Source organism: Gopherus flavomarginatus, chromosome 9, assembly GCF_025201925.1.
Source record: "Gopherus flavomarginatus isolate rGopFla2 chromosome 9, rGopFla2.mat.asm, whole genome shotgun sequence".
Classification (NCBI taxonomy): Eukaryota; Metazoa; Chordata; order Testudines; family Testudinidae; genus Gopherus; species Gopherus flavomarginatus.
In genome coordinates this window covers 24,046,279-24,063,066 of record NC_066625.1, presented here as the reverse complement: position 1 = coordinate 24,063,066, position 16,788 = coordinate 24,046,279, and the positions used below count along the sequence as shown (strand labels likewise).

The following is a 16,788-nucleotide window of genomic DNA, read 5'->3' as shown; positions in this document are numbered from 1 at the left end:
GTCAGTCATCATGCCTTTCCCAGGCAGGAGGGGAAGACCCAGAGGTGGTTCTGTATTGATCCAGTCACAGGAGGTGAAAATACCAGGTAAGTGAAATTGAATTAATATATTCTTGTAATATTTTGTTTACTGTTTTTAATATTAAATAGATAATCTGCATCCAGATAGTAATATAAGAAATGTTTCATAGTGAATATCAATCTTAATATGAATTTCGTAAACCTACTTATGATATTGTTGGTGTCCAGTGTTCAGGCAACACTGTCAACATGAAACGTAATACATTTGAAAAAACCATGAATAGTAATTTTAGGTACTATACGTGTTCCTGAGTTCCCATATTGATCTTTGTGCTTTTACAATCCTATTTTTATTTTTAAAACTCTTTATCTTTCCTCTGGTGCCACATAAAAGATTAACACAAAGAACACAGGGAACTAATTGACTATATAAGGAAAGCAGTAAACCTGATTGTATTATTTGTGAACCCTTTAAAAACAAATGTTTTTCTCCATATTCCTTCAGTTATAGTAATCTTAAATACTTTTTGTTCTAACATTTTCAGACAAATGTGACTTTTTTTTAGGTTGATGAATTCCTGGAGGATTACTAAAACACACGGAAATGTGCGACTCATGAAATTTTAAATATGAATATATAAATGATGCTTATATTTAGCTTTGTTTTCCTACTTCAGCTTTATGGCAAAATGAAAAATTGATATAAATAACGTATTACAGCATTTTCATCCCTGTCTAAAACAGCAAAGAGAATTCTAGAATGGGGATTCAAAGGACTCTGGGATTTGAGATAAGGGATTTGGACAGTGGATATTTGATATATGTCATAGGTCAGGACCTTGGGATAATAAGGTGTTCGGGTTTTTTTTTTTTTGTTTGTTTTTAATGTGGGGGTTTGAGGGTTAAAGGTTCAAAGTGTACATAGAAAATTCTAATTGATAAGCAAATTTCAGATACCCACACCTCTGTGTACGTGCACATTTATTCTGTTGTGCGTTCGTTTAGGGTAATTGTTGCCATAAAGAAATCAATAGACTTCCCAGTCTTAGTTTTTCTAAGATGAAATAACCAGGGTTGTTTTTTGAAAATGTTATCTTAGAACATGAACACTTCTGAAGTATTTTGCCTTCTGCTGTTATGTGATGGAGATATAGTAATGGTCAAATCAGTACATTGTAATGCAAAGCTGAAGGGATTTTAAAAAGCGTCTGCCTAATCAGATACTGAGTCATGGTATTTGGAGAACTCTTTATTTGAATGACTCATATTCTATTATTTTGGAGTTTACAGCTAGTCATGGTGCTATAAAATGCATTTGTTTTATTTTGTTCAGTAAAATACAATTGATTTCTTGTTAAATCAACCATCTGAGATTCTTGGCTTTTAAATGTGCTGTAGCTAGTTCTTGTTAGCTTACATTTGAGGAGAGGGGGGCCCGTTTTCATGCATCTCTAACGTTTTGATTTTGGTGAATAAATTTTTTGTTTTATTTGTCAGCTCTGATGAAGTTATACTGATTTCTGTGGAAAGCAGGAATTCAACAACAGTAACAACTGCAAACAATTCAGGTATCCAAAACTAACCTTGGCATGTATACATCCTAATCAAAAGAGATTTGATGAATATAATTTAACTACCATAGTAGCCTACAAGTAATGCTTTTTCTCTTTATAATTTATATCAAAATACAAATTTCCTTGGTTGCTGTTTAAGAAGAGTAAGAGCAACCCATCAGTTATGATTAAAACTTCCATTTGCTTTACCTATCTCGCTAACCATTCTTGAAAATTTTTCTCACTAACAATTAGCGCTTTTTGAGGCACTATCGAGTCGAAAGAGAGTTTAGCATCTGTGCTGGCCCACTGTTTGTGAGCATTCCTAAATACGCAGCTGTAGAGGCTTCTCCCTAGTTTTACAGAGGTGTCTTTGGACTTCAGGGGCCCCTCTAGAAGAGATCTTGGCTATCTGACTTGATTGCCAGACTATTGCATTGAGGTAGAGAGGGTAATATCGGACATTCTCAGTGAATCCCTGTGTCATTCACTTACGGCTGATTGCTGCATGTATGCCAACAAGTCTATTTGGTAATTTTCTGGTATTCCACTTATTACATGGACATTCTTGAATCCTGCATCAACCAGGTGTATTAACTGAAAGTTGAATTGTTTTAATCTTTTGTGAAAATTGTTTCAGATATTCAAAAAAAATTAGTTTCTACACAAGCAGAAATTTCCACTAAAGCTCAGTCCAAAAACAAGGTAGGTTAAGAGTTTTTTTCTCATGCTTATCTGCTAAAACTTAAAGTTAAATTTAATCGTTTGTATGTAAGATAATGAAACAAAGCCTGTTTTTTGTTTTTGTTTTGTTTTTCAAATGTTGTGGTGGTGATGCTTGATACTTCAGGTCATTTACCATTCTGTTCAGATACAGCACGTTCTGGTTCCTCTTTGGCACCTTGTAGAAGGAGGGACTGTTGTGCACATTGCTGTTACCTCATTTTCACATTTTAAAGGTGAACTACAGTGAAAACAATATTGAGTTTGTGCTGCCTTCTACTTCTCTGTAGTTCTTGTCTACCCTGGCAGACTTTAATGCCTGAAGAACTGGTGAAATGATGAGATCACAAGAGACAGAGAAATTCAGCATATGAAAGGGAGAAGGGATTTTTTCTCTGTTCCAAAACTTTTTGGTTTTTTGTAAACACCTACTCAGCTTCAGTGAATAATAGTTTGGGTAAAGGATAACTTTTTAAAAATTCAGCTCCGCCATCCCTCAAGTGAGAGCTCACCATAAGCATACTGTGAGATCTCTAAGCAAAATCAGGGAAGACGAGGCTTGACATTATTCATATTTCTAATGTGGAAAAAATAAGAACTTTTTTAGGCCATCTTCATACTCAGACAGAAACAAAATAAAGTGCAATTCCAATTAAAATAAGTATGTACAAGTCACCTTTTAAAAGCAGAAAGTATTCCCTACATAAAATTGTAGCAGTCACTTTTGACATTCTTAAGAAAGATAACCCTTAACATCGACTGGATTATAGAACACACGGAAAATATGTCCCTCATGTCTTTGCTTTCTTCTAAGGACCCTGCATTCACCCACCCAAACACACACACTCTCAAAACTCATCAGGTGGAATATCTACTCTTGAAATTCCTAGGAGATCTGCTGTACAGAGGGCTAAGGAAGGAAAAGATCAGGGAAGCAGACCCTCCTCCCTTCCTGTGTACTTGGCAGAATTAGATGCTGTTTATAGTTTTGACAGAATGTTTGTTTATTTTTAAAGCTTTTTTTTATTTTTTTTATTTTTATGGAGGGGATTTGACAATTTAATAATAGTAGACACTGATATTCAAAAAGTTAAAGCTTTACCACCATTAAAACACAAATTATCAACGTTACATGTCAACATATACAAAGTAAATCTGTTTTTTAAATCAAACTCTACTAAATTTTCAAGCAGCATTTTTATTTTCCTGTCTATAAATTTTGATCATGATCAATGGAAATATTTTTTCATCTTTTTGTGTGTACATGATGAAATTGACATTTACCAATTAAAAATCTAATCCTTCCAAGCCTATGTAACAAGTATTAAATATTTTCATGTTTTGTTCCCTTTTGATAAGCAAGGTAAAGGCAATCCCAAACACTTTCTCAAAAAGCTGTGTTCCTACAGGACCCAACAAAAGGCTCTCATCTTGCAGGCAAAATTTGGGCTAGGAAACCATATAATTTGCCAAGATAAGGTCAGCAAGAGTTGTCTCTAAAGTCTAAAGCAGCCTTGTGGACTTACTCTTCAAAAACATTAACATAAGGACTGTAATTCTTGTATTACTGATATATAGTCGCAACCTTAACTTCCATTTTTTCCTGGATATTTTTCCACACTAGTGTGGTTGAATCGTGTCATTTGTATACTTCTATTCAAATGGTTAATAAGCTTATCTGGTATTCACTTACTTACAATACACTAAGAGCTTTTCTACATGGTGTGGCAAAGTGCATTATATGAGTGTGATTTCTAAAGTGCATTAATGTGGTACACATTAATTGGTCAGTGTAGATTCTGCTGTTGCACACTAAAGCTTTCCTAACGATCTTTAACATAGTGCCATTTGAAACATATTAAAGTACACTAAGGAACCTTTAGTATGCACCAGCAGGTCTAGGTGGACCAATTAACGATCAGTACATTAGTGCACTTTAGAAATCACACCTCCTTAGAGTACATTTCCCCACTGTGTAGAGAAGTACTTTAGGTTGGGTTTATTACTGAAGCTTTTCATTTAACGTTGACTTTTCAAAATGTAGATTAAATGTTACACCCAGTCTTTCACATAACAGTTTGAAAATGCTATTCAAAACCACATTTCTTATTTAGTTCAAATCAGAGAATATTTTTATATAAACCAATTTGTATATATAATTTAAGCAGGCTAAGCTTGTGGTTAGACTTTAGCAACAAAACATGTTCAAATTATATCCATTTTTTTAGATGGTCTGTGTCCAGATTGTTCTAAATCACTTTAATGATCAGTTTACACACAAAGCTCCCTGATGTGCCTTCCCTCCCATCTACCTGCCCCCTTTCCCGCCCCGCCCCCCCCCCCCAAATAATTAAAAATCCCTGGTTTGGTTAATGAAAAGTGGGACTTCACTGGTAGTAGCAAAAGTGCAAAAACTGGTATATATGGGGCACCTGGTATTTCTACTACTATGTAGTATAAACCTACTCGGAATATTTAGACAGGATAGTGGTGGGAAAACTGCTCTCTTCCTACTACACTTCTACCAGTGGGAACAACTGCAGGAATTAGTGGGGGGAAGGGAAGATAGTGTATATAAGACCTAATTGTTTAAAATCTATATAAAACCACTATACAAATACTTGTTTAGTTACATTAAATGATTCCTTAAGTTTACAATTGAATTACTATATTTAATAAAGTAAACAATTCTACATCTTCCCTTAGCAAGAGGGAAAGAAGGTTTTATTTCAGACAACCCTAGAAATAAGAAGTTTACTGGCAGTCTTGTGCATTGGCAAGCTATCTGAAAACTTTTCCTAAAGCATATCTACCTAGAAGGAAACCAGTGAAAAACTGTCTGTGTAGATTTGCTCTTAGAGAGCCAAGATCTGTATAATTACCATTGAGATGCATTAATGTTTATAAAATCCATCTTTATAGTTTTTGTCCTCATACTGTTGACTGACTGATTGGCTAAGTGATCTACTGTGATCTATCAAGTATATTTTTTTTAATGTCTGAGTTCTTACACATACTGACACTTATACACGGTACTTATTTCTGTTGTTTTTCACATCTGCAAGAAGTTTTATATAAAAATGAGGATTTCTGGTAGTTTAATTTACAAGTAAGTTTGCATCCTGATGGTTCATAAATTTTAACAGAAGTAGAAGTATTTATACACATTTATAATTAAGCCATTGTAGAAACAATTTAATTGGAATTGACATTGTTTTTACAGTTGGCTGAAGGAAAAACAAAATCTGCAGTGATTGATCTAACAGAAGAAGAAAAGCACAGTTTTGATAGAGGTGAAGGAAAAATAATTTTCTTTATAGAGATACTGAAAATGAGAACTTAAAATGTAATAGGTGTAAGTATGAATGATTTGATTTAGTAATTTATTTTAAACCTAAGAGAAAATAATCTTGTGGAGTTGTGAGATTAGGACCCATTCCTTAAAAGAAAAAGCTTTCTCCTGAAGGGAACTGCTTCTGCATATCTCCTCTGTAGTAGAGTACCTTGCAATCCAAGAACAGTTCTAAAGTAGTTTGGTTTTTTTAAGGAATGTATGCTTATTGACTCATGGATCTAGTGTCCCAACTGTAATGATAAAAGACCCTGTTACTGCAACTGTTCCTAGTCCGTCTCTTCAATGATACAAGCAGATGCCAGTCATTAACTGGTGTTTCACTAAGACTGAAGGCTGCATCTGACCAATCTCTTCCCACCTGCCTAACAACTGAAATAAGAGCCAGGGACCCAGAGCCGGTTAGTCACAATACAGCCTGATTTGTCTTCTTAAATATTCCCCATAATGAGGAGAGATTCCTGTTCCTCATCCATCAGTGGGTGAAGACTTGTTCCCCACCACAGAATGAGCTGGCTACTTGCCTACCACTGCTCCTACAATGAGAAGACCCCCAATTAGGTGCAGAGTGTTTTATGTTTAGGTGAGGAGGAAGTGCGGTAGCAAAGGATAAGGGAGACATAATATGGACTTTCATGGATCATATGTTTAGAGAACTCTAGTTGCTGGTAAATAACATTATTTTTGCTACAAATCATCTATAATTGTCCAACTTCAGGATTTGAGCTCCAGTAGTTTGGTTTCACTAAAAGTTGTTATTTGGCAATATACTGCCTTGGGGTGATTTGTAATCTCATTAATTTTTGTAAACTAAGCCGTATTTGATCTGGGTCAAGACCTGGATGGGAGAACTCAGGGTGCTGCAGGAAATAGTATTAGTGGCTGGCTTGGTAGGTTTCCTTCTTCCTTCTCAGTGTGTACAGAACTAATGCTCTATCCTGGAGTTAAAAAGCACTGGGCTGCTGTTGATTCTATGTTTTTTGTATGAATTTTTGAAACTGGATCAGAATCTTTGTAATAATTTAAGATCACATGCCACTTTTTTGCAATGGAATGGATGTTAGGCAGTATCCTGGAAAAAATTCCAGATGGAACAAATAAGTTACTACTTCCTAAATTCTTCCTGCAGGTAACTGGTTTCTGTTTTGTTCTTATATTCTTCTTCTAAACTGCCATGTTAGTGTTCCTGTGCCATTAAAAGACTCTTGCATCCCACCAAGATAATGTTGCATTTTAGTAGTGAGTATTTGTGGTGTAGTTTGTAAAATATGTGAAACTGAAAGATCATTTTGGAATGGATGAAGATGTTGTATTTAATGTAAGATCTTAGAGATGTTCAGCTAAAACTCTGTTAACTGAGTTGGTGGTCTGCATTCAATGTGAATAGGAAGTAAGAGCATAAGAGTGGGTATACTGGGTCAGAATAATGGTCCATCTGGCCCACTATCTTGTCTTCCAACAGTGGCCAGTGCCAGATACTTCAGAAGAAATGAACAGAACAGGTGGACTTATCAAGTGATCCATCCCTGTCGTTCCCTCCCAACTTTTAGCAATCAAAGGTTAAGGGATACCCAGAGCATGGGGTTGCATCCATGACCATCTTGGCTAACAGCCATTGATACACCTATCCTCCATTAACTTATCTACTTCTGTTTTGATCAAGATGAAAATATCAAGATGGACAATTAAATGAAATGAAGACTGAACTATCCCCCTTACTCTCACTTACTGATAGCCCGTATACATCCAGCTGAAGTACTTTAACAGGGTGAACAAGTTTACACTCTGCTGCTTGTGTGTTTTGTAGATAAATGGAGATTTCATTCTCCACAGTCCTCGGTCTAGAATAGGGGTCGGCAGCCTTTCAGAAGTGGCATGCTGAGCCTTCATTTATTCACTCTAATTTAAGGTTTCGTGTGCCAATAATACATTTAAAACATTTTTAGAAGGTCTCTTTCTAACTAAACTGTTGTATGTAAAGTAAATAATGTTTTTAAAATGTTAAAGAAGCTTAATTTAAAATTAAATTAAAATGCAGAGCCCCCACCCCCCGACCAGTGGCCAGGACCCGGGCAGTGTTAGTGCCACTGAAAATCAGGTCATGTGCTGCCTTTGGCACGCATGCCATAAGTTGCCTACCCCTGGTCTAGAACCTTGCACAATCCCTGAGAAATCCTCAGTATGTAAACATAAACCACAAATCTGTGAAATGAGGTTTTTAACCCAGTTCACTTTCAATAGCTGGAAAATTACAGTATTTAAAACTTGCATTTTATTTACAGGTAAGTTAAAAGAAGACCAAAATTCTGTATTAAACAAAAGTAATTCAAAGACAGCAGGCTCCAAATCAAATCACCTTGAACCACCAGCACAAGCATCACATCAGGTAATTTTTTCTTTCTCAAGCTTTTTACAATTTTTATTTTTAAATTTGGAGTGTTTACAAATTCCAACTAACTAGCTCTTCATGAATCTCTGATATACAACTTAATGGGAATTAAAACAGACTTTTAAAGGACATTTTCACTAAAAGACGCTATCATTACCCTTTGCCAAGGAATCTAGTTTAAAACAAAATGTAAGTTTACTCCTTTGAGCCACAAGGAGGTAGCATTGTATTATGAAAAGAGTAGTAAAGTCTTCAGTGACCATGAAATACTTTTACTACAATAATGGCTCCTAAAATGGTGGAGATTCTAACAAAAATCTAACTATTAGAAGAAGCAATATTGAAGCAAGAACATCAATCAAATGAACTTTGCTAAAAATGAACTTTTCTAAAAATTATTGTAGAAAATGTTGCAGTGGAAAATCTATCATGGAGCAAAGACCAGCAAGGAAAATTTCAGTCAGGAGGTGGGGAGGAAACGTTCTGAAATTGAGTGAGTGAAAAGGGGGTTGAAAATTTCACCCATCAGGGGTCCAAGACTTTCTGTATTCAGTCCTTATCCAGTGTCTAAAAATTAGTGCTAGAATGAGGGAGCAGTAAGTTAAAGATCAAGTATCTAAATGTGAATGTTTTATAACTATTCCACCCACAAATAAATTCCACTCATTTGAGTTGCCAGAATGAGGCACTGTTAACAATCAATTGTGCACATGTTCAAAACATGATCATGTGTGGTCTCTGGGGTCCATATATGGGGGTATTTGAATATTCCATTGGGTTCTGCTAAGCTGCTTTGGCTTGGCTTATCCATGGTGGGGCTCAAGTACCCTGCTGGGTTCTGCGATGCTTCTTGTGCTTAGCTCCTCTTTGATTGGGGACCAAAAAACAAACAAACAAAAACTCTAGAACGTCACCCACTCATGGTACCACAGCGAGAGATCATTCACTGTGGATTGTGCAGATCTGCAATCTGTACTCCCACCCCATTCTTCTATCTTGCATGCCTTAATGATACTTTAAAGTAAGTATGCCATTGCTCATGATTGGGCATGTGAGTTAACATCCCACTGAGATGTATGGGTCACCTCACATTTCTTGGAGCTGTTATTCCAGACACAGATAGGTGTCACTGTTTTGGTTACTTCTCGTTTTCAAGGTTCTCTTCAACCATAACCACTAACTCGTCTCTTAAATTATATAGATATAGATAATAGCAACTTGGGAGAGGAGCAGGTATACCATACTGCTGCATACTAGCCCGGTTTGAACCCTGGGCAGGCCACTATAAAGGGTACACCACACAGCACCTTCAGTTTTGTAAAGGCAAGACGGATCAAAATGTCATCAGCAAGGGACATCTGTTTGTTTTTACCTCCTAATAACATTTGAGCATCTGCCTCCCACCCATCCATCCACTGCTGAGACACAAAACTATCTAATATCTATAGGCAACCCACACAGCAGCTGAACAAGAAGCATGACAAGTAAGAGGCTGGAGCCTCTCCCTAACTGCAGCATCACATTATGGATGAAAGGAAGCCTGGTTCTGTAAAGTACAGGCTCTTCAGTACGAGTACTGTCTTCTTTTGTGTTTATGCCCAGCATATTCTGTCCACTATCTTGAAACAAATAATATTAGTTCATTTCTCTTGAAGGGTTTGGGGATGGCTTCTGAGCACTGAGACTGAAAATCTAACTCTGGATGGAGCTCTCCCTTCTTGGACAGGAGCATCATTTGTTATGGGATAGCGGTGGCAGTTGCCTCTTTCCCCTCCACCTCCCCCTCCCAGCTTTTCATAGGTCTTTATGCTCCATTATATCTCTCTTTTTGTCCTATCCCTGATTTTTTTAGAATATTATATAATAAATGTGATGGGTTCCATCTAGGGTGCCACCTGGAACTAGGGTACAGCTTTTTCCCCGAGCTATGATTCCCACACACTTCACTTCAACTCACTGGTTTAGATAAAGCAAAAACGAATTTATTATCTACAAAAGATAGATTTTAAGTGATAGCAAACAGATCAAAGCAGATTACTGAACAAATAAACAAAAAATGCAAACTAAGCTTAATATATTGAATATGACTAGCAGACTCTCACCCTAAGATGATACAAGTAGGCTGCAGATTCTTACAGGGCAAGCTGCACCTGTTTTACAACTTGGAATCCCCAGGTGTTTCATTCACAGGCTAGAAATCCCTTTAGCCTGGGTCCAGCACTTTCCTCAGTTCAGACTTTGTTCCACAGGCGTTTTTAGGAGTCTTCTTGGGTGGGGAGTGAAGAACACCAGATGATGTCACTCCCTGCCTTATATAGCTTTTACATATAGCAGGAACCCTTTGTTCCCAAAGCTTGGTTCCCAGACTAGTCTGTGGAAAGCTACTGACATCCCAAGATGGAGTCCAGAGACATGTGGTCTAATCACATGATGTTGTTGAGCAGTGGTTCCCAAACTTTAACAAACTGTGAACCCCTTTCACTAAAATGTCAGGTCTCGCGAAGCCCCTCCTAAAAATGAATATTTCCAGGGATTTTCTCCTTTACCTGAGTATAAATTATAAAAGCAGTGATCTTGGAAATATAAATTTTGTTTTTATGACATGCTTATTACACACTATTATTTAGCAATACAGTATTTTTATTACATTATGAAAATGACAACACTCTTCCAAGATCTGACTTTTGTAGCTTGTATCACTTTGAACAAGCCCGTTATAAGACAAGGCTCCTATGTTTCATCAAGGAGTATCAGATGTGAAACAGCATGGAGGCATTTAAGAAGCCGACTCAAAGAGTTCCTCTTACACAAACATTCAGTCTTGAGCAGTCCAGGCAAACAATGCGTGTTACAACAAAGCTTCAACTTGTTCTTCATAATTTTAAAAACTATACTAGCTGCTTATTTAATTTTAAAAACAGCAAAAAATATCCACTTCCTTTTCCATTTCTAATAAAGAGTCTTGAAGTTTGTATCTCCTCAGTGTGATAGACATGCTTGCTTTGGTCTGCTTAGGTCTTGGAAGTCCAGGGACTCCGGGCTGCTGGCCCCGTGCTGCCCACGGTCCCTAGGGACAGCTCTATCTACCATTAGGGAATTTTTTCCTGAGAATCCCCTGTAACATTTCGCAAACCCCCAGGTTCACAAACCCCAGTTAGGGAACCACTGTTGTAGAGTCATAGCAGCCATTACTTGGAGGCTGTCTGTAACATTTTCAGGAAAGCTCCCCAGGTGGGAGAAAAGCTTCTCCTAAGGCCTGTTGTTTTTTCCTAATGGCCCATTGCCCTGAAAAGATCCTTCCCCACCCACTATCTAGACTTAAAGCATCTTGTCTAGTGGACGTTACCCAGGTGTAGCTACATTTGAAATACAGATACATAGTCAATATTCATAACTTCAGATACAAAAATGATACATGCATACAAATAGGATAATCGTATTCAGCAAATCATAACTTTTCCAATGACACGTCCCATGACTTATTTTGCATAAAATACATCGTAATCCTATCATCATATCACTAGGAAGAATATGGAGTGCAGTGTCACAATTGTCACATATAGTATTGTATATGCTGACATAGCTTTGCTCCCTTGAATTTTTCTGAAATTATGTCCCTGCTTTTGAGGAAGTGACTTGTATGACTTGCAGAGCTTTCCATTGGGTTAGGGCTGGGAGCCATGGGAGAGTAATATCTGCAGAAGGTGCCAGCACATGGCGAAGGGGAGACTCCGATCATTTTTCTGTCTTTTTCACCTCAAAGAGATTGGCTGGGATCCTTCTAAGGAAGCACCGTGGGGAAGAAAAAGGGGTAATGTGATTCTTGAAAGAGCTTAATGGTAGGAGGGAAGGGATTGACTAATGCCAGGGAACGTCCGGGTGAGAGAGAGATCTGATTCTATCCACCCAAGAAATGTTTGCATGTCTTGTGCTAAAAGCATAAAACTAAATGTGGTAACAGGATTTTATGATCTATCTTGTGACCTGTCAGGACTATAAATGTTTAGTGGAACAGTACAGATGCTTCCAGGAACAGTGAATTGTTCTCAGTCTAAAATATTTTGTTAATAGATGAACAGAAATGTCTACAGTATATCCTCAGGGGTAACTGATTATCAAAAAGAAAAATGTATAGGCAGAAAAGGCATTTATATGGTTTGGGATTTTTTTTAACTAACTATAGTACTAAGAGAAGGGTGGAACCACTGTTGTCAGTCCTGCTTTTTATTATTCTGTTCTTCTGGATGTTCAAAAGGCTCTGAAACCAGAATGACTCTTCTAAAATAGCTATGACAGACTCTCTTCACAGCTGCACTTGTATTTCTTCTGAGATCGAAACTAAGCAGCAGTTTTTAAAGATCGGTCAGTTTAACTTTTTTCTTTTTTTGATGACCTACATAGAGTGCAAGCTTTCTGCTCTGGTAATTGCCAGTGAGACAGGAACATCAACTCTTTCTTTCAGCATTTTACATTGTTCTGTACCGATATCATACAATCTGATTGCAGGATGGCTGTCAAAATTCCCTAATAATAGTTAAAACTTCATCAAGATACCTACAGTATTATTCATATTGGTAAAGTTTACTTTTTTAAAACCTTTCCATCCTGTGGATGTGCTGCTGTCTGGCTGAATAGAATCATAGATTATTAGGGTTGGAAGGAACCTCAAGAGATCATCTAGTGCAACCCCCTGCTCAAAGCAGGACCAATCCGCAAATCCCTAAATGGCCCCCTCAAGGATTGAACTCACAAACCTGGGTTTAGCAGGCCAATGCTCAAACCACTGAGCTATCCCTCCCTAGCTATCCCTCTCTAGGTATTTTTTGGAAAATTTATCAGAGTGCAATAACAGAACACTGGATAGATTTGCATAGTCACAATTCAATTAGATATAATGTTGACCTCTACAGCACTCATTTTGGGACAACTAAAAATAATCTTAGCACAATGTTTGTTAGTAGTGTCTTCTGCTTTTTGCGGAGTGCGGTGGGAGAGTATTGGATTTATGGAAAATAAAATCAGTTAGCAAAACGTAAGCATGTGTGTAGCAGCAATAGATTATTTCCTGTGACTGTTCTGGTCTGTTGACCTGTTAGAGACTGTAAAATACTCTAGTTTAGAGGGAGTCTTTACCACTTTTAAAAAAATCCTTCCAAAGTAACACAAATTCAATAAATAAAGCATTTCAGCATGACATATCAGAAAACAAAACAACTTAACAAAATACTCTTCTTTGTTTTGAATTTAGTATTCTTATCCATAGAGTCATTCTAAGAACTACTGAACTAATGAATACCTAAAATGAGACTAATGCAGCGTTATTTACCACAGTACAAAAAACTTGTTTGGTAAAGCTGATACAATGAGCTCCTTAACACTTTTGAAACTATTTCCTAAAATGGAAACACTTAATCTGAATCAAAAGTTAGCACACTCTGGTTGATTTGTTCATATTGCAGAAATATTACAGTAATGCTAAGTTATTCACCTTTTTTTTTTTTTTAATGCTCCCTAGGTTCTTGAACAGTTTCCACATCTTCCTCCACTACCAAGAATACCTCCATACCCAGAACTCAAGGATGGATTCAGAGACACTGTGCCACCTCAGAAGCCTGAACTAAAACTGGCGCAGGTGCAAAATCCAAAAGGTATTGCACTCTCATGGACTGTTACAGAGATTGATCCCAAGTGTGCTCCTGTAGAGAGCTATCACTTGTTCATATACCATGAACACTCCAATAACAGTACTGCACCTCACTGGAAGAAAATAGGAGAAATAAAGGCTTTGCCCCTACCAATGGCTTGTTCTTTATCACAATTTACAGCCTCCAAGAAGTACTACTTTTCTATACAATCAAAAGATGTATGTGGACGTTATGGACCGTTTTGTGATATACAATCAATTACTTTAATTTCTCTGGAAGACTCATAAGTTACCTCAATAACTGTTACACGGTTGTTTCAGTTAGAAATATTGTATTTTTACTTGTAAACAACTCGGAGCCAAGGAATGAATTGTACCACAGACTGTATTCACTCAGTTCCGTTTCTTATCTATCATGCCAACTATCTGTTATTTATATTCTGAGCATTGTTCTGTGCATTTTGTAAGTTGTTTCTAATAACTTGATACTAAGAATTCTGTTTATAAATCTTATTTCAGTTCTGTGTTTAGTTTAGTTATTTTCCTTCTCAATCCTTCCCCTCCCTCCCATTCCTTTCATGTAGGATGTACTTGGGGCAAAAAAGGAATAAGTTTCTGCTTGGTAACTATGAATTGTGATGATGATCATGAGGTGAGAAATGGAACATGTCATGAGTTTTGTGGTGTTTTGCTCACCCTTTTTGTATTTTTGTGGAATAGTGGGGTTTTTTGTGTTCCATTTCCTTCACTAAATGGTGCACAAGCTTTCAGAAGGTTTTGGTTCTTGTACTTTTGTACTCAGAGTACTACAGGAGCATCTCCATGATTCTGGAGCCTCTGAAAAATGCTTGTAAGGATGAAAGTCTCTGTATACAATGGGATGATATTTAAACACTATAGTTCCTGTATTATTACTACTGTCACTTGAGACAATCAGCTGGACCATGATCTTTTTAGAGATGCTGCATTGTAAAGGAACACCAGGAGATTGTTTCATTGTCACCCATTTGGGACAAGAATTAAGCTTCTGGGGAAGTTAATTAAAGTGTTCATAAATAAATGTTTTCCAGTGCTGTATAAGTACTTCACCTGATTGTTTCTTCTAATATTAAAGAGGCTTCACTTGCCTTTAGGTGCAATGGTAGTTATTACTTATCCAGACAGACATTTGATATGCCACAAAGAGTTAGGTGACGCATTACTTAGGTTAGTGATGGTTCTAGAATATTAGTTTACAAAATTATTAATTACAAAGGCAGTGTGGTGGCAGTTGGCTTTCTGTTTATGTAGATATGCATATTGAAATGAATTTGGTGATATTTGTAGTGTGTCCATTACAGCAAGTATATAAAGAAATAGTCAATATCTGGCTTAATTTAAATGTAATAATAAACTACAAGCAACATATTTTTTATTGTACAGTTTAGATCATGTTATGTAAGTTACTCACAATATTTAAAAAACCCAATAAGTTTGATTCTTTCTATATTAAACAAAAGTTTTCATATATACAGGTATTTTAAAAGATGGCAAAATTCTAACAAAGCAACTTGAAAGATCATTTTGTTGCAATAATTTGCTGTTCTTTGGCCTCTACATATTCTCACTCTTGGGTTGCACCCTTGGTGCATCTTGAGTGATGGAATACTTTCTAGCAGTGCCTGTTGGAGTGCTCTCCTGCCTTTTCCCTCACTGTTCTTGAGCATTCTGAGGATGAGCCTATATAAAAGCATGGCACTCAGGAAACTTCAGTTCATTCTAACCAGGGTTGTGGATAGACTAGATTAGAACCTCTCCAGAACCACCTCTTCAAGCAAGAAAGCATCATTAGCTAGTTTTAGTCATAGTTAGCTAGCTAGGATTAATTATATTGTTTTGTTCAGAAATTTTTATTTTTTTACATGTCTTAGGATCCTGTAGCTTCTCCACTCCAGCTCCAACTAACAGTAGGAGCAGTAGCACAAGTTCACTGCTTGTGCAGCCTATAGTAACTGATCGAGAAGATAGTGTAGTCCAAGTATCTCCAAAAGGGAAAGATATAGGTGATAAAAGAAAGACAGTAGCTTCTCTCGTGGGGAGTGTGGGGTAGAGAGAGATAAAAGATTGAATAGCATATTCAAATTTCTCCAGTTTCCCTGTCCTAAATCTCTATGGACTCACAAAGGAAGTTTACTTCCCCCTTTTCAGTTTTAAGGTTGCCAAGACCTTTCACCACTATCTGCTGCTTCTGATCTGAGGTCTGATTAGTCAGATAGGGATAGGCAAGTTATTCTACCACCTCAGTTCCAGTCACCTGACCAAAAAACAGTTTCAGAGCAGGCATTAGACCAATGCTCCACCTAGTCCAAACAGACACAGACTATGCCTATATCATGGCAGGTTCTATGATAGAGAACCTGTTTCTGGTGTCTTGCAGTTTCCTCCTTGGGCTGGATGAGTCTACTAGCCTCCTTTGAGATTCTATATGGAGGTTGAGAATAGCCTTTATAGAGGAGTCATTCCCTCCAAGACCTCAGGGGAAGCCCCATTCACCAGATCTAGTGCTCTGGAATGCTATCCTTTGATTGTCTCGACATTTTATCTGAATAACCATCTATGGAATGTGGAATTTCAGGACACTGATCTAACACCTGGTGACTAGACATCACCAGATGACAGTGGAATTGCTGCAACATCCTCCCTGTCTGAATATGCCATAAAATTTCATGAGATGGTATCTAGATGGGCTTCTACTTAAATGAAAAGGTTACTTCCACAGAAACTGATATCGCTCATTCTGACTTTGATATTCTGGAAACCCCTTCTAATTCCAAGATTATTCTACCAGCATTAAAAGGACTTTTACAACCCACCAGAACAATGTGGTCAAATCCAGCAATGAATTTGGCAGTGCACTGGAGGTGTCAGACTATTTAGGTTTACCCCTATTTGTATGACCGGCTCACAAAGGCCTTACAGAAGTCCTCAGAAATGTTTAGTTTTTGAGAAAGTGGGACTCAGAATAAATTGAAAGAAATCTTACCTTCTTATACAGAAAGTCTTTTATCTGGGTGATTTTTAGATTCTCAAGCAAGAAAGGCTTTCCTTCCAGAGGCAAGTCTGCCATT

General features: G+C 37.2%; 1 protein-coding gene across 3 annotated transcripts in view; it reads left to right on the top strand.

The window, feature by feature from the left end:
• Positions 1–14,813, top strand: part of ATF7IP2 (activating transcription factor 7 interacting protein 2) — a 79,821-nt gene extending 65,008 nt beyond the window's left edge. For 2 of the 3 annotated variants that reach the window (XM_050966423.1, XM_050966424.1), the window contains exons 7-12: positions 24–86; positions 1,518–1,588; positions 2,214–2,278; positions 5,520–5,589; positions 7,931–8,034; positions 13,553–14,813. In XM_050966423.1, coding sequence (XP_050822380.1) covers positions 24–86; positions 1,518–1,588; positions 2,214–2,278; positions 5,520–5,589; positions 7,931–8,034; positions 13,553–13,969 — 790 coding nt within the window. In that variant the 3' untranslated portion in view covers positions 13,970–14,813. The remainder of the gene's footprint in view (positions 1–23; positions 87–1,517; positions 1,589–2,213; positions 2,279–5,519; positions 5,590–7,930; positions 8,035–13,552) is intronic. The other variant, XM_050966425.1, reaches the window with a different exon arrangement.
• The last annotated feature ends 1,975 nt before the right edge of the window (positions 14,814–16,788 follow it).